General features: G+C 34.1%; 2 protein-coding genes and 1 pseudogene across 5 annotated transcripts; 1 reads left to right on the top strand and 2 right to left on the bottom strand.

Moving 5' to 3' along the window:
- Positions 1-1,303: 1,303 nt before the first annotated feature.
- LOC8276547 (transcription termination factor MTERF5, chloroplastic) lies at positions 1,304-3,514 on the bottom strand. 3 transcript variants are annotated; one of them, XM_048380109.1, is made up of 2 exons: positions 3,226-3,514; positions 1,304-2,801 (listed from the first exon to the last, which is right to left on the bottom strand). In XM_048380109.1, exon 2 carries the CDS (start codon positions 2,652-2,654, stop codon positions 1,485-1,487), a length of 1,170 nt encoding a protein of 389 aa, XP_048236066.1. In that variant the 5' UTR covers positions 2,655-2,801; positions 3,226-3,514; the 3' UTR covers positions 1,304-1,484. The 3 variants fall into 3 exon arrangements, with proteins under 3 accessions (XP_048236066.1, XP_015583160.1, XP_015583161.1); XM_015727674.3 differs by having other exon boundaries at positions 1,304-2,773; XM_015727675.3 differs by lacking the exon at positions 3,226-3,514 and adding an exon at positions 2,978-3,190 and having other exon boundaries at positions 1,304-2,773.
- A 63-nt stretch (positions 3,515-3,577) lies between these two features.
- On the top strand, positions 3,578-5,109 carry LOC8276546. 2 transcript variants are annotated; one of them, XM_025159759.2, is made up of 2 exons: positions 3,578-4,578; positions 4,724-5,109. In XM_025159759.2, exon 1 carries the CDS (start codon positions 3,745-3,747, stop codon positions 4,405-4,407), a length of 663 nt encoding a protein of 220 aa, XP_025015527.1. In that variant the 5' UTR covers positions 3,578-3,744; the 3' UTR covers positions 4,408-4,578; positions 4,724-5,109. The 2 variants fall into 2 exon arrangements, with proteins under 2 accessions (XP_025015527.1, XP_002532941.1); XM_002532895.4 differs by having other exon boundaries at positions 4,658-5,109.
- Positions 5,110-5,933: 824 nt separating this feature from the next.
- On the bottom strand, positions 5,934-7,823 carry LOC125369760 (annotated as a pseudogene).
- Between the last annotated feature and the right edge of the window lie 11,789 nt (positions 7,824-19,612).

Here is a 19,612-nt window from a genome sequence, read left to right as displayed (position 1 = left end):
CCATGATCATAATTTTCACACCATGAGCTAGCGAATGAAGCCTTAGAGGTCTTTGAAGGCATGGTAGATTTTGGTACTCATCCAAATTTTATTACATTTTTTGGTATCCCCTCAGCATGTAGCCATGCAGAGATAATTAGTGAAAAAAGGAGTTACTTAATGCAACGAGTGATGTTTTTGTAGTTCAACCAGGTGTGGAGCATTACATTTTATGGTTAATCTTTTGAGGAGCATAAATTGAGGAAGGAGATGGGTTTGAAGGATCTGAAAAAGGTTCCTCGATGCAGTTGGATAGTGCTCAATTTAAGGATTATTTTATTAGATATGAGTTATATGTATTGTGAGTGAAGTTACAAAATGAATGCACATGATTAATTGTTATTTGGGAGTTATAAATGAGTGCCATCAATGTAAAAACAGCCACTTTTAATGAGTTTTAAAGAAAATTAAAGGGAAAAACGTAGAAAAGCTCAAAAGACATCAATTTAGGTTTCTTTATCTTGTTTTGACTATAAATATCAAAGCCAAATTCATCTGCCAAGATCGTTTGATAAATGATAATCTTTATTTGCTCTTTGGGAGTGTTTTCCCTTAAATTCTTGCATGAACTTTGAACTTATCAAGCTATTTTTTAGTTTGTGGCATTCTCTAACCAAGATCTTATGTTTGATTATTAACTTATCAAATCATACTTGGTTTGTGGCATTTGGAGTTGAATTCAAGTGCTAGTTTCATTGTTGGAACTAGTTTTCCCTAACTTCACTTGAGGAGATCCTTGGATTTTGAAATCATCTTGATTGGATGGTGTTTTCTTACATTTCGTATGTATCATAACTCATTAGTTATTAGGGTGTATAGTTGTTAAGATGATGATTTTCTATCAGAATTTTTTATTCGAATTTTCACTCTGTGGTCGTGCTTTACCGAGTGAAGGTTCCTCAGTATTAAAAAAAAGATAAACAAATAAATAAATAGACATTTGATTAATCAGGCTTACAATCATCTGTTCATATGTAATGACCATAATAATGTAAAATCTAACTCGTTATTTCCATTTTATCAAGAGAAGGGATATGTACTATTTTTGCCCAATTAGATATTTTGTTGTTATTCTATACGAATTAAGTCAACTAAAATTTTGATAGATTCTAAATGAACTAGTTAGATAAATTCAAACAATCCTGAATATAGATTAGCATTAATCATAGAACAACTAAAATTTTTTAGTGTTGAGTCCTTTTTCATGAAGGAGAAAGGAATAAGAAAATTATTCCTCATGTCAAAATTAGAATATGGCTTCATATGACACTTTAACTTCTGAGGTGATTGATTATAAGAAAATAGCAGCCAAAAACTAATTTTAGGTCAGAAGCATTATAAGTACAATAAAAATGGTTTCAAGAGCTCTTACCAATGAGCATATGGTTTGGAAGGAAGAGGTCCTCCCTATGCTCCTTCACAACTAAACAGAAAGCTAACTTGCATCAAGATTTTTCTTCAGAATATGAATCTAGAGTATGACTTCTGTAAGCTACCAACAACTCCTCTGCATCATCAGGAAAACTAGCTATAAACTTCTGCACGAACTCCTCCTCTGTCAAATTTAACACATTAATAAAGCTAGGCTGTTTTTTTAACAGCTTCTTTAACTTCATAATCTCCAAAACTTTGTATCGAGGAATCACTCTTTCTTCCATGCTCAGCATTAGACATGTAGGTCTATAAACCAACACTTCCCTTTTAAACTTAATTGTGTTAATAAAGAAATCAAGTCCCAACTTCAACTTCTTCTCAGAAGATCTTAGCAAACCTGGTTGCTTTCTGAACATCTCTGTGCATTCATACTCTGAAAACCCAAATTTCTTCAAAATTTCAATTTTTTTACCAAATGTCTCATGACTCATGCAACTAACAGTATATAGAGCATAAACCAACATCCTTGAATTTACTGAGAACCCCATATTTAAAACCTGAGAAACCAGGTCTCTAAGTGCAGATTCTTGCATAATGAAAAGTCTAGGCTGCCTCCTTAGTAACATGGATAGCTGAGACCCAACTATCCCACAACTCTCCAAGAATGCTACATTGGATAATAATCTTGATTTGGGGTTTTTTGAGATAATCCAATTACATCTAGTTAAAACTTTTACCAAATCTTTATTATTCTCATCATTCAACAAAAGTCTCTTCAGAATTTCCACACGAGGAGACAACTTTTTATCCAAACTAGCAGTTAAAAGAGTAGAATTCTTGGAAATGAACTTACCAAGATCATAACCCACAAGTCCCAGATCTTGAAAAAGCTTAACTTTTGGTTTAAGGCACTTGTCTACGTTAGCAAAGAGAATTTGCGGTGCACCATGGATAGCAGATTGGATATGGGAATTGGATAAACCAAGGTTTTTAAGAAAGTAATGAACAGATTGTGGCTTTTCAGTAGATTTGATATGAGAGAAGCGATTTGAAATAGTAAAGGCTTGGGTTTCAGAGAATTTGAGGCTTTTTAATAGGTAATGGAAAAGGGCAGGATTTGCTGCTTTTGAAGTTTGGGCAAGTGAAGAGAAGACAGCAGAACTGAAGGGATATTTGGTATTGATGAGGAAATTGTATAAGGGGGAAGGTGAAAAAATAAAGAGAGACTTAACAGTTTGCATTTGAAAATTTAACAGGGTTTAGGGTTTAATAATAAGGTCATAAAATTGTTTTCTTGATCACAGCTGAGCTTTTTCTTATCATTCAAACAACACGACCCACTTCAAGTTTTGAAATTCTCCTGTACCAAAAGAATCCAAATCAACAACCTAAGAATTTAGAAAGAAAAAACAAAAATATCAAAAGAATAAAAATCTGAAGCACAAATTATTTCTTCTCATTTTCTAAATACAGGATCATGAACAAAGCAATGCACCGGCAAAACTAAAGTTAACCAACCCAACCACCACTTATGGGTCTGTTCGAGTTGGATTCCTTAACATACCCAAACATCTTGTATTACTAATAGAAGGAAGAGGTGGATTTTCTCAACAACTTGTTTCCAGATTCAAAGTAGAAAAATCATTATCTGAATAAGGCCAGCGACATAAAAGACATGGAATTTCAGGCGGGGTTTCGTTCCGACATTTCAACACACTTTTTAATACAATTGATCAAACCACCGTAAGAAAACAATACAGAAACGTTATAGATTGACAAAATATAAAAAGAAATAACACCAAATTTTCATACCTTGTCTGTCTGCCTGTATTTTTCCTTTGAGCTCGTGATGACAGCGCTCCATGCCTCCATGAATACAGAGTAGAGTATATACACTACACATAGTCCTAACGACACCGTTTTGTTGAATTATGTGCAGGCAGGAGTTAACTAGTTGGGCTTATAAATTCTATAGGCCCAAACTAAGCCCTTCATAAAATATATAACCGTTGAAACAGAAAAATATTAAAAATAAATAAAAAAAGGAAAGAAATCTGACCGTTGGAGTGAACATGAATGTAACCGTTGAAACATTAGAAACCCATCTCAGCCGTTTTTTTCCACAGCAATTTAAATATCTGTAAATCTCCGTCTTCTCTATATCTCAACAAAGCTGCAATCTTTACTTTACTCTCGCTCTGTCAATCTCCAATTCTCTCTGAATCTTCTTTTTGTTTGTTTACTTGAATCATAACATTATCATCAGCTTCTTGTTTCTGTTAGCATTATTTCTTTGATTATTTCTTTATTTTTGTTATTTTATCTTCAAAAATGGCTGAAATGAAAGATGCCCATATAGTAGAAATCCCAGTAAACGAAGAGCACCAAGAAAAGCAACTTTGTGTAATGACAGCAGCACTTCAAAACCACCCATTAACAGAAATCTCAAGTAGTCCAGGCCATCTACTTCTTCTCAAGCTCTGGCAAAGAGAAGAAGATCTTTTCAACCGAAAAATTGGTGTTAAGGAAACAAGAATGGACTCTATCAAACGCGAAATCTTCCAACTCTGTTCTTTCTTTTTAATCTTTCATGGGATATTTTTAACCATCTTGTTTACCTCTAGTAGTGATAATAAAGAAGAGCATACTTGCAAGAAATGGTGGATACCTTCTCTTGTTTCTATTTCTACTTCACTTGTGTTTGTTTCTTTGGCTCAGGTTAAGCTTTTCAGGTACTGGAAAGTGTGGAAGCAATTGCAAAGAGAGAGGAATGATAACAGGGCACTTACGAGGTGTATTCAAGAACTGAGAATGAAAGGATCCAGTTTTGATTTGTCAAAAGAGCCACAATGTGGAAAGAGGATGAAGAGTTCTAGTGTTGAGATTAAATGGAAGCCAATTACTTGGTGTTCTCAGTATCTTGTTACTATTTGTCTTGTTTGCTTCTCAGGATTGCTCTTTCCTGCTTCCAAATTCATCCTCTGCGGGGTCTAATTTTTGTCTTTCAAACTAGTTCCAAGAGCGAATTCTCTTCAGCGTGAGAGTAAAAATTCAATTCAAATTCAAATCATTGACTCTATGAAAAACCAGTTGGGGTCGGCTCCATGGGTCTGTTTCCTCATTAATCAACTTGAAGAAGAGTACTGATTGCATCAATTACTCAAGGTACCATCATAATGAAACTGGGCCTTGTTTTGTACAACAATTCCAATTTGATAATTACTGTTGGTTGAATTTTTCGCAGATGCATTGTGCTGCTTTCATCCAATAAATGAAATCTCATACTTCTTACATTATTGATCATTTCAAGGGGATGAAGCATCTCGGTCCGATCTGATCATATATATTTTTCGTTTCTTGGGCTACTTTTGGGGCTTTGATGGTTGTTGTGGCTAGCAATGTCCATGAAGTGCGGTTGAGTCTCTTCTACCCAATCTCCACTGTCATAAGAGAAGAGTGATTTGCAGCTTCCTCCTTGCATTCTCATCTCTGGCAGAATTCTTCCCCTGGATTAGAATTTTTGAGTTTTTGCTTTCCAGAAAATTGAGGTTTCTTCACATGTATACTCCAATTCACAATAACAATAACAATAACAATAAGATAGTATAGATTGTATATATGTATGTATAAAACCTGAATGGGGAATTTAATGTAGATAATCCTGAAAGTGGAATTTATGAGGCTCTTCTTTTTTTCTCCTTTCATTTTGTGGGTGAAAATTGTGGACTCCAAATTCTTTGTCATAAGGATTCATATCCTTTTTCTAGTCAAGAAGAATGGGTTGGAGTTTCTTGAAAGGCTGTCTCTATGAATATTAACATCAACGCCAGAAAGTCTCCACGTAAAATACCCAACAGATTTTCTCTCAAGCTTTTTATCAAACGATCATGGCAGTTCTCTCTGATTACGAAGAAAGGTCAACACGACCAAACCCAGAAATCTCCCTCCTCAAACTTAGCAAATAAGGCTGAAGAGAATGGAAAATCATTCATGGAATTGAATACCAGTCCCTCCTGGCACAAAACCGAGGCATATTTTATGCGAGATAAAGAAAAAATCTTTGAAACTCGCACTCAAGGGTCAAGCAGAACTCGAACGAGGGCTTTTTGAGACTGCCAAACTTGCTTTTGGAATTTAGAATATCAGAAACTGATATGTGTGCTTCTAACGAAAGTTGACAGGCTGAACGGGTGGAACTCGTTACTCAAAGGTGGCCCTGAGATTGATACTCAAAAAGCTGAACCTGAACCAAGCCATCTTGCAGAGTTGGACTCTGAATCTAAGGTCTGTTGTTGAAAAATTAATTTTGATCCAATTATGAAATTTTTTTGATTATTTAGATTTTCACATGATTAAGATTCATAATTTGTTTAGTAGATCTGATATTCATATGGTAATAATAAGCTTGTAATTTTATTTAAATAGATATGTATATTTCATGATTTGTTCCCTTCTTAGATCTACTTTTAGTTGATTATCTGTTTGCCTAAAATCTGTCTGCTTTGCATATAACATCGGATTTATATTTTATTCTTTGGTAAAAAAATTAAATTGCGAAATTTTTTTCTATTTCTAGAATACCCAATATATGTTTTACATCGTCTATACGAAAATGTTCAATTTTCATAAGATCTTCTTGACTCTTATTCAAAAGGTCCGATAATGTATGTATATTGGATCTTTTGAGGCAATTATAGATCTTAGGAGTCAATTCTGATTGGTCAATAAAAACGTATTTTAATGTTATTTCGTTTTGATTTTTTTTTAATTTAGTCAATCTATCATAAAAGGTAAAAAGAGATAAAGTAACCTTGTGTTGATTTTTTTCTAAGTGGAAGTTTTCTTCTTCTGCATGTAGAAAAGGAATAAATAAATCAATCAAATTTCGGGAGGCTTCATGAAGTGCTTCTTTAGGAGTTAAACTCCCATTTGTCCATATTTCGAGAAAAAGTATATCTTGCTTTTCATTCCCATTTCTATAAGAATGAACACTATGATTCGCATTTCGAACACGCATAAATACAATATCTATAGGATAACTTCCCTCGTGAAAGTTATTTGTCGGTTTTATACGATAGCCGCAATTTCTCTTAGTAGATTAGCTCTTTTACATGATTATTAATCTTTTTTTCGTGTTAATTTTTTGAATTTTATTTCTTTAGTTTTACTATTATTGTTTGATTCGGTTACTACACGTCCTTACATGCTGATAACTATAGTCTGCCTTTTATCTGACTTATTTTCAGCTTTATGTCATTTCACTAATTTTATTCATATTTTGATGTTTATTTACTGAAATCAAGCAAATTATCAAGATTTTCCCGCAGCATTGCACAACTTGCAATATCTGAAATTTTTAAATTTAAATTTTATTTATTTTTCGGAGGTGTTTTAGTAAATAAATATTTGGGTGTTTAATTGAGCATTTAAGTAACATTTAAATTTAGTATTGTCATAAATTTTTATTATATTGATTTTCGATGAAATTAAGATATAGTTTTGTGATTTTGAATAAATGAGTCAAGTTCTATTTAAATTAGTTTTTATGTGTGTATATATTTCTAAAATAAGAGGGAAGATTTAAATTATGTTAAATATTGTCTATTTAGCATTAAAATTTATACTAATTTATTTCATCATAACTAAATATTATGTTTATGTTAAAATAAATAGAATAATTGTTGTAAGGGTACTGTAGCATGGTCATTTTAAATGAGAGGGTTTATGAGCAATTTTCCCAAATTTACAAATTTATTTTTGGGAAAAAGCTCAAATTTGCCCCTAACGTATAACCACTGGTGCAGATTGACCCTTCAAGTTTATTTTTAACCAGTTGCACACAATATCTAGCTAAACGGAGTTTTTAAGCCCCTCTTTAGAACGGAGCTGAAGAACAGAAGAAACTTCCGTTAAATACAACTGAGGTGGCAAATAGTAAACTCTCCATCATCATCTCCCCTCCTCTTTCATCACTTTCCTTTTCATAGAAAATAAGGAACTCTAAATTAACTAATTAATTTCAATTAACCCTAATGTAAGTGGGTGTCTCCAAGGTTGTAACCGATTTCTGTTTCTTCCATTTTTTTCTTTTTCATTTTCGTTAAAAGAAAGTTTCTTAATTTTAGTTCTATCAAATATGGTCTTTTGGTTGCTTCTTTAAAGGCTTAAAATTCATCTGCAAATTGCGTGCATTTTGTTTTTTAAAAAAGAACATTTTTTATGCTTGTTTTCCTTATAATTTCCTCAAGTTCAAATATCCTTGCTTTGATTTCTATTCCACTCTTCCTTTTCATATGTTTTTGCCTTTCTCCATCTTTGCTTGTATTTTACAAACCTGTGTCTATTTTATATTTATAGTGTGTTTTTAAGGCTTCTTTTGTTATTACCTTGTTAAACAAAAGGAGTTCCATAAGGGGTTTGAGAATAGAGTGCTAATTCGATGTGTAGTGGGTCAAAGAGGAAACCAACTCACCTCGGTTTCATCGATGAGTTGCAAAAAGAAGATTGTTTTTGCTATGATCTCTCTATTTTGCTCGAATTGTCTACTTCTAATGATCTGATTGGGTATAAGAGAGCAATTGAAGAAGAAGGTCGTGATGTGGTACGACCGGAGAATTGGCTCAAGAAAGATGGGACTTGAGGAGAGGACACCCCTAATGATTGCAGCCTTGTTTGGAAGCAAGATGTCTTGAATAGTACTATGGTTGCTTGTAATATATGTCATTCTTAAATATTATTGATGCTATGATTGTAACACCGGGATAAGACGACAATAGAACATGCCACTTGATGGGTTGCATTAGGACCGCATGCGCACTAGTATAGATTAGAGACAGGTAATAAGAAAATATTTATATGATGTGCCCTAGTCGAGCGTAGCTCTCTGGGCTTACAGAAATTTTGATTTGCTGGAGGAAATGTCCCTGGTCGAGCATTGCTCTCTAAGCACCGGCTGTATTGGTAATTAAGCGACCAGGCTGAATTTAAAGACCATGTTCGAGCTTTGCTCTTTGGACATCTATTTTATTGGGATAAGAGAGCCGAAAGACTGATATTATTGGAGTTTAGGATTCTACTGAGGTACTCGTTCCGTATATGTTAAAATTGTATTTTTTTGAATTATGATATGACACGAGTTTTATTATTCTGTAACATTCTATATTATTTAAATAATTATTTTATATAGATGGTTGTTTTTATTTTAGACTATATGATTTTAACTCGCTTTCGAGACTGATAGTCTCAATTTAATTTTTTAGATGTCAGCTAGGTCTTCTGCAGTCCTTCTCCTTAGCAGCCCGAGTTCCTCCTTCGACGGGCTTAATGTAATTGAATTCTATTAGTATATTTTACTATTAAAAAGAATATAGATTCTTTGCAGTAATGATTCTAAACTTATTATTTTATTTCGGCATGTTAAACCTATTCAGGTATTAACTAATGGTACTGATGGACCGCTTTAATTATGTAGTATTTGTGTGGTTAAATCATAGAATTGAAACATTGATATGTTGGATAATATTATATTTTATTTGAATTATTGATTAGCCAGGCTTGCTACGGGTTTCAGTGGCCTTACGTCTACTCATTCCCTAGTATCGATTACGAGGCCCACAGATCGGATCGTGGCAAAGTTAGTATCAGAGCCTAGGTTTAGATTTTCTTTGACCTAGGTTAATTTCCTTAGCTATTGCAGAGTTAGGATCGAGTCTATCCTTGCGTGTTTCATTAATTCTAGTATCTAAGCTGCACACTAGAGTGTCTGTTATCGTTTTAACATTTTGTTTGCTTATTTCAATTTACGCGCCCAAGAGTCCCAGGATAAGGTCTTTAACCAATCGGCCACACCAACACCAACCTGTGATACTAGGAGGTGAGGTAGGCCTTGAGCGGCAGCCTAACTAGATTAGGGCAAGGCTCAAGAGGTACCCGGTGCTAGTGGAGTTCCAGTTGATGCATTTCTAGCCAGCATGACGATGCAGAGAGCTTTGGAGCAGTTATTGGTTCTTCAATAGTAGCAAGCTGTTCAGGGTTCAGGGAGCTGCGACAATAGGTCCAGTATCAAAAATCCAGATGAGGTTCCTATATTCGAGTATACCAAGTTGAGACCGATGGAGTTTGATGGGGTATCAGGAGACCTTTTGGACTTCCTAGATGAGGTTGATAAGAGAGGATCCGAGTTGCAATGTTCAGATAAGAAGACCATCAAGATGATAGATTTTTCTTTGAAGGGGATAACATCTTAGTGGTTCAGGGATTACATTCGTTCCTTTCTGAATGTATGACCTGGAGGCAGTACGAAGATAGGTTTGAGGAGTACTTTATTCCCTTCAGTGTAAGGCATAAGTATAGAGAGAGATTTAAAGATTGGTTAAGGGAGATTTGTCAGTGGTTGAGTACACTAAGCCGTTTGTTCAGCTAAGCAGGTATGCACCCTATTTTGTAAGGACAGAGGAGCAGAAGAACAATAAGTATATTTCAGGTCTTAGTCTAGAGTTTCTCTCTTTGGTCCAGTTTGGGAGGAGCAGCTTCCTAGAGGTAATTGACATGGCTAGACAGATGGAGATGATCTTACGAGGGTTTGGCTAGAGGATTGATGAGGGCAAGAAGAAGAAGACCAAGATTGAGGGTCAGAGTAGTGCACAACCAATATTGTCATTTTATAGTAGTGGAGGATACTCCAAGGATTTTGACCAGCAGGCCGGACAAAGAGGCTACCGTACTCACAAGAAGGGTAGACATAATCAGAAGGGTAGTCGAGGATTCAGGCCAGGACAAGGATTTAGTGGCAGTGGACAAAGTTCTGGTTACAATAGTTCTAGTTCTGGAGCTAGTGCATGCCAGCTGTGTGGCAGGTCACATTAAGGATCGTGCCTAAAGTCTAGTGGAGCCCATTTCATGTAGTGAGATGGGTCATATGGCTTGAGCATGCCCTTGCTATTTCAGTCAGCTAGCTTTTTCTCAGGGCTCATCTGCTAGCATAGCCTGACAAGCTTATTCTGCAAGTCCTGGTTATTACCAAGTTGGATCTCAATTGCCGGCCAGCAGGGCCATGGTTTCGAAGGCATAATTGTAGGAGGCAGATCGGAGGGTAGAGTTTAGAGGCAGGCTTCGAGTTCACAACAGTTAGGTCGTGGACAAGCAAGAGTGTTCACTCTCACCCACTAGGATGCCTGAGCTTCCAATGTTGTGGTGTCAGGTATTATTTCAGTATGCTATTCTGACGCTAGAGTCTTGTTAAACCCTAGGGCTACCCATTCTTTTGTATTTTCTAGTTTGCATTAAGATTGGGGTCCTATGTCTGTGACTACACCGTTGAGTGATGCCTTAGGGACCAATATTGTGTTTCAGTCGTGTCTCGTGTCAATTGAGGGTCGAGATCTAACTGCCGATCTGATTTTGTTGGACGTCATAGACTTTAATGTAATTTTAGGAATGGATTGGTTGGCTATGCATTATGCCATGTTGAATTGTCTTGAAAAGCAAGTAACTTTCTAAATTTCGGGAGACTTAGAGTTTCACTTTAAAGGTGAACAGATACTTGCACCATCGAATCTTGTGTCAGCCATTACAGCTAGACGGATGCTTCACCGTGGGTGTCAAGGATATCTGGCTCTGGTCAGGGATACCTCAACAGAAAAAGATAGAATTGAGGATGTTCGTGTTATCTGTGAGTTTTCTAATGTTTTTCCGGAAGAGTTGCCAACATTACCGCCTAACGGGGAGATAGATTTTTGCATCGATGTGGTACCGGGTACAACTCCCATTTCCATGCCACCCTATAGAATGGTATTATTGGAGTTAAATGACCTAAAAGAGCAATTGCAGGACCTTCTTGATAAGAATTTTATCAGACCCAGTACGTCGCGCTCCAGTAATAAGTATTTGTTTATTCCCTTGCGCCTCTATATTGATTACCGATAGTTGAATAAGGCGACAATTAGTAATAAGTATATGTTTCCTCGTATTGATGATCTATTTGATTAGCTCCAAGGTGCCGCATGTTTTTCCAAGATTGATTTGTGATCGGGGTATCACGAGTTGAAAATTCATGAGGACATTCCTAAAACGGCGTTCAGGACGCTTTATGGGCATTACGAGTTCTGGGTAATGTCATTCAGATTCACTAATGCTCCTGCTGCCTTTATGAATTTTATGAATCGGGTGGCCAAATCGTTCTTGGATTGCTTTATCATCATATTTATTGACGATATCTTAGTGTACTTCAGAAGCGAAGAGGAGCATGCATGATATTTGAGAATGGTACTTCAGACCTTGAGGGAGCATCAGTTGTATGCTAAATTCTCTAAGTGTGAGTTTGGGTTGGAGAGTGTGGCTTTTATGGGACACGTGGTGTCTAGAGCGGGTATTCAACTGGATCCCAAGTAAGTGGAGGCAGTGACTGATTGGCAGAGACATACTATAGTGACAAAAATTCACAGCTTTCTAGGATTAGCAGGCTACTACTGCCAATTCGTGCAAGACTTCTCAAGAATAGCAGTGCCTTTAACTAGGTTGATTCAAAAGAATGTGAGGTTCAAGTAGACTGATGCTTGTGAAAGGAGCTTTCAGAAGCTGAAAGATTGTTTCACTTTACCTCCAGTTTAGACCTTACTATTAGAACTAGTAGTTTCACCGTGTATTGTGATGCTTCCAGAGCGGGACTGGGTTATGTTTTGATACAACATAGTAAGGTAGTGACCTATACATCCAGGCAGTTAGAGAGACACGAGCAAAATTATCCCACTCATGACTTGGAGATGGCAACACTAATTTTTGCTCTTAAGATTTGGAGGCACTATCTCTATGGAGAGACGTGCAAAACATATATAGATCATAAAAGGTTGAAGTATATATTTCAATAGAAGGAGTTGAATATGAGGCAAAAAATATGGTTGGAGCTTTTGAAGGATTATGATTGTATCATTCTTTACCATCTAGGTAAAGCAAATATAGTGGCAGATACTTTAAGCACGAAGTCATTAGGTAGCCTTACTCACATCAGCACGGAGAAAAGACCTTTGACTAAAGATTTGTATGAACTGTACGATCAAGGATTACAAATGGAGATATTGGAATTAGGAATGATGTTAGCACATTTCAAGATTCGGTCTGTACTTGTTGATAAAATTAAGTCGCTCACAGTCAATGACCTACAGTTAAGAAAAATATGGGAAAAGGTGCAGTAAGGTCAAGCCAATGATTTTATTATAGATGATAATGGTACTCTCAGGATGGACACTCAGTTGTATGTTCTCAATGTGGATAATCTGAGGAAGAAAATTTTAGAAGAGGCTCACTATACAACTTACAGTGTCCATCCAGGTTCTACCAAGATGTAGCATGATTTGAAAGGCATTTATTAGTGGAGCGGGATGAAAAAGGATATGCCAGAGTTTGTCTTTAAGTGTTTGACATGTAAAAGGTTAAGCTTGAGCACCAAAAGCCGTCAAGGTTGTTACAACCACTTCTCATACCATAATGGAAATGGGAAAGGATTACTATGGATTTTATATCGGGTTTTCCTAAAACTTCGGCTGGATATGATTCTATTTAGGTAAGTATGGACCGGTTGACTAAGTCAGCTCACTTTTTACCCATAAAGACTACTTATTCTCTGGTTAAGTATGCAAGGGTATATCTGGAGAGAATTGTAAGTCTTCATGGCATTTCTATCTCTATACTGTCCGACAGGTGACCACAATTCACTTCGAGATTTTAGAGGAAGCAAAGCTTGATACCAGATTGGACTTCAGCATAGCTTTCCATCTTCAAACTGATGGACAGTCAGAAAGGATAATTCAAATCTTGGAAGATATGCCTCAGATGTGTGTTATGGACTTTGGTGCTCAGTAGGATTGGTATCTACCATTAATTGAGTTTGCTTATAATAACAACTATCATGCGAGCATCGAGATGGCTTCTTATGAGGCATTGTATGGCAGGAAGTGCAGATCTCTTGTGTGTTGGAAAGAAGTTGGTGAACGTAAGTTAGCAGGATCAGAGTTGGTTCAGATTACTTCAGAAAAAATTCCTATTATCTGTGATAGACTGAAGACAGCTTTTAGTAGGCAGAAGAGTTATGCGGAAGCACGTGGAGTTCAATATTGGAGAGTATATATTCCTAAAGATATTGGTAAGAAAGATAAGTTGGCCCCACCTTTTGTGGGACCCTTCGAGATTATCGACATAATTGGAGAGGTAGCATATAAGTTAGACTTGCCATCGAATTTCTCGCATGTGCATCCGATATTTCATATATCTATGTTGAGAAAGTATATTTCGGATCCTTCGCACGTGTTACAATCTCAGTATGTGAAAGTGAACGAATACTTGACTTATGAGGAGTAGCCAGTTCGCACGTGAATACTCAAGTTTGTCAGCTTCGCTCTACAGTTATACCGATGGTTAAAGTGTTGTGGCCAAATCATTCTACTGAGGAATGTACCTGGAAAACCGAGCAGGAGATGAGAGATTCCTACCCTCATTTGTTTTAGTATTGAGGTAAGCCTTAATCCTTTAAAGTTCGAGGAAGAATTTTCTTAAGGGGGAGAATGTAATACTCGAAATTTTGAATTTAAATTTTATTTATTTTTTGGGGGTATACTAGTAAATAAATACTTTGGTATTTAGTTAAGCATTTAATAAAATATTTTAAAAATAATAATTTATTATTATAAGTAACTTTTAAATTTAGTATTGTCATAAATAATTTCATTATATCGATTTTCGGTGAAATTAAGATATAGCTTTGTGATTTTGAATAAATGAGACTAGTTCTATTTAAATTAGCTTTAATATGTGTGTATATTTCTAAAATAAAAGGGAGGATTTAAATTATATTAAATATTATCTATTTAGCATCGAGATTATCTTAATAAGCTTAAAATTTATACTAATTTATTTGACTATAACTAACTATTATGTGTATGTATCTATATATATGTGTTAAAATAAATAGGATAATTGTTATAAGGGTAGATAGAATAATTGTTGTAAGGGTATTGTAGCATGGTCATTTTAAATGAGAGGGTTTATGAGCAATTTTCCTAAATTTGCAAATTTATTTTTGGTCCCTAGCAAAGAGACCTGAAAATCTCCTCCCTCTCCTCCTCTCCACCGACGACCACCACCTCCCTCTCCCTTACACCTTTCATTTCAGGCCACCACCCTCACCACCCTCCGTCCTTCGTCTAGTATGAACCGCCCTTAACGTCGCCAGCCAGTTCCCGTCGTCCTTGCCGCCTTCAGCCTATAAGGAAGAGGTGATTGAGAGGAGGAAAGCTTTCCTCCTCGCTGCCACCTTCGGATCAGATTTGAGTTCCTCACCCTCTAAAAGCCAAGAACAGCCCCTCCTCCCGCCGCTATCGTCCCCGATAGCCTTGTAAAGCCTCACCGCAACTGAAACTTTTCTGCCTCGATTCGGTGGCTTTCATGCGTAGATATTTGCATTTTCGGGCTCCTTGCTACTTAAGCTTCATGTAGGTGCCTCCAGATTTGAATTCTGACATCGTTGACTATATCGGCTTTGGAATCCTGGTGTTTTCTAGATACGCAGAATTTTAAACTTTTAGCTTGGTAAAATTTATTTGGACCTTAAAAATTATTAGAAAAAATTAAATCCATCATTGTTAAATAAATAATTTAATTTAATTTAGTTAATTGATAGTTTAATTATAAATATTATGAATTAATTAGTGTGATTAATTATTATTCGGTTTTCTTATAATTGTGGCTATGAATAATTAAATTAGATACTAGCAAATTATTTGTGAGTTGATTGTAGAATAAATATTTATACCGAACTGTTATTTATTACTTGTGATTTAAGTTGTGTTGCGTAGTCAGAAAAATAATATAGTTATGGATGATATGAATTTTATTAAATATTTGATGAATATTAGAAGTTTTTCTAGGAGGGTTTGGACCCGTTATACGGGAGGTAAACGTCCATACTTTAGGGGAGGTTTTGCCGAATTTTCAGTAAAATTTTCAAGTCGGGATTCTTAGATAGTTGAATTATAGGAGTCTAGGCCTAGGTTAATTATAAAATATTTTTATTGATTGAGTCATTTTTGTAAATAGATAATCCGACGGTTCAACCTACTCCGGCCGAATCGTAGGAGCAGCTTGAGGGAGTCCTTAGAACTATGAGTTAAAGTCGTATAATCTCAGTACATGTGTCGTGTCTAATTTAAAAGCAATGTTATTTGATTAATAATTAGTATGATTATTATTCGCACTATTATTATTAATTTTATTTCCGTTATTATCGATATCACTATTATTATTATTTTTTTCCTTCATATTTATTATTATTATTATTGTATATAATTTTCATGTCTGTTATACTCGAGGCTATTTAATTTTAATACTTAATATGTTATTGAATAATACTATGATTACTTGTAATCTATGCCTTTCTTAAATATTATTGATGCTATGATAGTAACCTCGGGATGAGACGACAGTAGAATATGCCACCTGATGGGTTATATCAAGACCGCGTGCGCATAGGTATAAATCAGAGACTAGTAATAGAAGAATATTTATATGATGTGCCCTGGACGAGTGTAACTCTCTGGATTTACAGAAATTTTGATTTGCCAAAGGAAAAATTCCTAGTTGAGCATTGCTCTCTAGGCGTCGGGTGTATTGGTAATTAAGTGACAAGACCGGATTTAAGGATTCCGGTCGAGCTTTGCTCTCTAGGCGCCAGTCTTTTTAGGATAAGATAACTGAAAGACTAATAAAATTGGTGTTTAAGGTTCTCTTGAGGTACTCATCCCGTATAATTATTTTATATAGATGGTTGTTTCTATTTCAAACTATATGAATTTAACTCACTCTCGAGACTGACAGTCTCAATTTAATTTTTCAGGTGTCAGCTAGGTCTTTCACAGTTCTTCTCCTTGGCAGTCTGACTTCCTCCTTCGGGCTTAATGTAATTAAATTCTATTAGTATATCTAATTATTAAAAAAATCTAGATTTTTTATAGTAATGATTCTAAACTTATTATTTTTATTTTAGCATGTTGAACCTATTGATCAGGCATTAACTAATGTCATTGATGGACTGCTTTAATTATGTAGTATTTGTGTGGTTGAATGTTAGAATTGAAATATTGATATGTTGGATAATATTATATTTTATTTAAATTATTGATTAGTTAAGCTTGCTATGAGTTTCAATAGCCTTACACCTAACATTCTTTATCGCCAGTCACGGGCCCACAGATCAAGTCATGATACAACTGATCACTATATACAACCAATCGGCACTACAAACCTGATCTGCCCATTGTTCACAGTTTTATATATTTTTGCCCCATTTTTCTATTCCTTTTTTTTTTCTATCAGTTATAGAAAGGTTACAATTTCTTTTATTTTTTTCTTGCTTTTCTTATCTTTATATTTATATTTTGTAATAATCAGTAGACAATATGTGATTAATGATGTGAATGTTAAAATAAAATCAATTTCCTAGATAGCAATTCTAGAATCTGACTTTTGCTTGAAATCAAGTAGTTTAATTAGAAAAAGATGGTAAATTGGATAATACAATTAAAATTGGATTAGAGTTATGTAGATTTTGCTCTGTTGACCCATCTATATTAGATGCTAAAATTTGACTATGGCATGAAAATAATAATTCAATTAGGCTAAAGGATGGTAAATTTAGGTCAAACTAACAAATATTGGGCTAGATCTAGTGGGCTAATTATATGAAAAATAATAATATTTTTAGGTTAAGGATGGTAAAATTGGGCTAGATTAAATAAAATTGGCTAGAATATAATTAGTGGACCTTTTGCTATGTTGTATTATTTACTCTATATGCCATGTTGTATTTATAGGTGATAAATTATTAACTAATAAAATTAAAGATTTTTACACAATTAGAAAAGTTGATGTTAGAATTCATCTCTGTATAGGTGGAGCTTTTTCTTAATTTTGAATTTCTGAATATAAAATCTCTTGTTTTAGGATAGAATTTTGTTAAATTCTCATTGTATGGTGGTTTCAAAATAAATTTATAATTTAGGTGAATTTGTTGAGATGGAAGGAAGATAATAACGATTGAGTAGAGGCTAGCGGATATGAGCTGTCCACTGTACTAACTAGTGGACAACAATAATCTTTTTAAAATAAAATTATTAAAATTATTATTACTAAAACTATTTTTATTAATACTATTATTGCTAATATATTTTATATTATCTAATTAATTTTTAATAAAAATAAATTATATTTATTGGTTTATAAATATAAATATTTTTCTGAATTTAGGTTTAATTCGCCCGATTTAATTTATTTCTTAATTTGAATTTGATTCCATTTAAGAAGTATAATTATTTATTTTATTTTTTAATTTGGATTTGGTTCAATTTTTTTACTCTGTAATTTCGATTCAATTTAATTTTTTAGTTTAGATAATTTTGACTTTTTGGTTTGATTAAAATCTTAACACTACTTATGATACTACTACCCTCACTATTACTATTATTATATTATATAAAAAGTATAATAATTATATTATTAATGGATATAAAAACTAGAAAAATTATTCAAAAAAAAACTCTCAAAATGGATTTATAAATAAGGGAATATTTTAAAAAAGAAAAACTAACGGAAATAATAAATACACCGCTTGCATAGTACTCAGCAAGGGAAATAATAAATACCATGCTTGTATGGTAGTGAGCATTTTGTGTCCGCCTTATGGACAAGTAAACACATATCTTAAAAGTTGTCCGCCGATCAGACCGACGGACAGAGATAAATTTTCACTTTTTGGATTTGACCACCCAAAATAAGAATTTATTAAAATTGTATCCTAAAGTTGAAATTTTCTTTTTAAATCTTAAAATGAGAAAAACAAGTCCTAGTAATTGTCTAATTAGCAACTCCCTTCTTCATAGTAGTCTATGTGACTAGTTAGCATGTTGCCATTTAAGTTGAAAAATTTTATAATACCACAGTCGCTAATATACTTGGGTGCTCGCATGAACACGCCGCCTATAGTAGCGACTTCGTTCGGACAAGAGAAATTGATTGCAATGTATTTCTACTTTTAGTTTTATTATTTAATAGTTTGTTCTTGTATTCACTACACAATTTTCATACATTATGCATCATAGTCCTTATAGCCGTGGTAGCATTGGTTAGTAGTTTTTTGGTTCCGCTCGAATCTTGAAATCACGACATTGGCTAATCATCACTCACAATCAAATAAATTTCCTTTGTTGCATGGCTATTGAGTGGGGAAACGAGCCAATGAAGTGTATTTATTATGGGAGCTTTTTTCCTTATTCAAGACTTAGCACGGTAATAACAGTAATAATGTCCACTAGGTATCCAATTGCTTACTAGTTGAGGTATTTTCCTTTTATCCAATTGCTTCCTTTTATAACTAAAAATATCGGGATAATTATACCAATGGTCACTTAACTTTACATTAAGTTTCAATTTGGTCATATATCTTTTTTTGTTTCATTATAGTCATTTAACTTTAAGTTGCATAACATATTAGTCACTTATTTAAAATGTAGTGATTCAATTTGCTATAATAATGACATGTCTAAAGCATTCAATGTTAGATTGACTCGTGTTTTAAAAATTGACAAGTCACTATCCTAGTCGTTAAACCATTTAACCAAACCATTAACTTAATCTAAAATTAAACACAACTTTAGACTTCAGAAATCCTTTAGGCTTTGATAATAAATCTTGGGTGTAGTTTTTTTTTTCTTGTCCTCTCATCTTCTATTCTTTTTATTTATTTACTATTACAATTATGTTTTCTTTTTTCAGCTTAATTAATCAATATTAATTACTTTTATTTATTTATTTTTATTAAGATATTATTTTCAAAGTAAAATAATAATAATAATAATAAACAAGAAAGAAAAAAAGTGAAAAATAAAAAATGGAAGAGTGTCAAACCACTAAATTAGTAATATTTTTGCACTTGTTTGTATTTAAGCTATCATTTCCTTTATTTTTTTTACATATCCACATGTCTATTTGAGGATGTACGATTAGTTCCTATTTGGTGCAAAAAACTCTAATATTAAACGAGTGCCTAACCACCAAATTAATTGAATCTGAATACTAATTGTAAAATAACGAGTATGTAGAACTTACAGTATATGAGAGCATTTTCCCCTAGTTGTCTACGACGCTAGTCCATTAAAAT

The sequence above is a fragment of the Ricinus communis genome, chromosome 1, assembly GCF_019578655.1.
Source record: "Ricinus communis isolate WT05 ecotype wild-type chromosome 1, ASM1957865v1, whole genome shotgun sequence".
NCBI classification, from domain to species: domain Eukaryota; kingdom Viridiplantae; phylum Streptophyta; class Magnoliopsida; order Malpighiales; family Euphorbiaceae; genus Ricinus; species Ricinus communis.
This window is presented reverse-complemented; position numbering and strand designations above follow the sequence as displayed.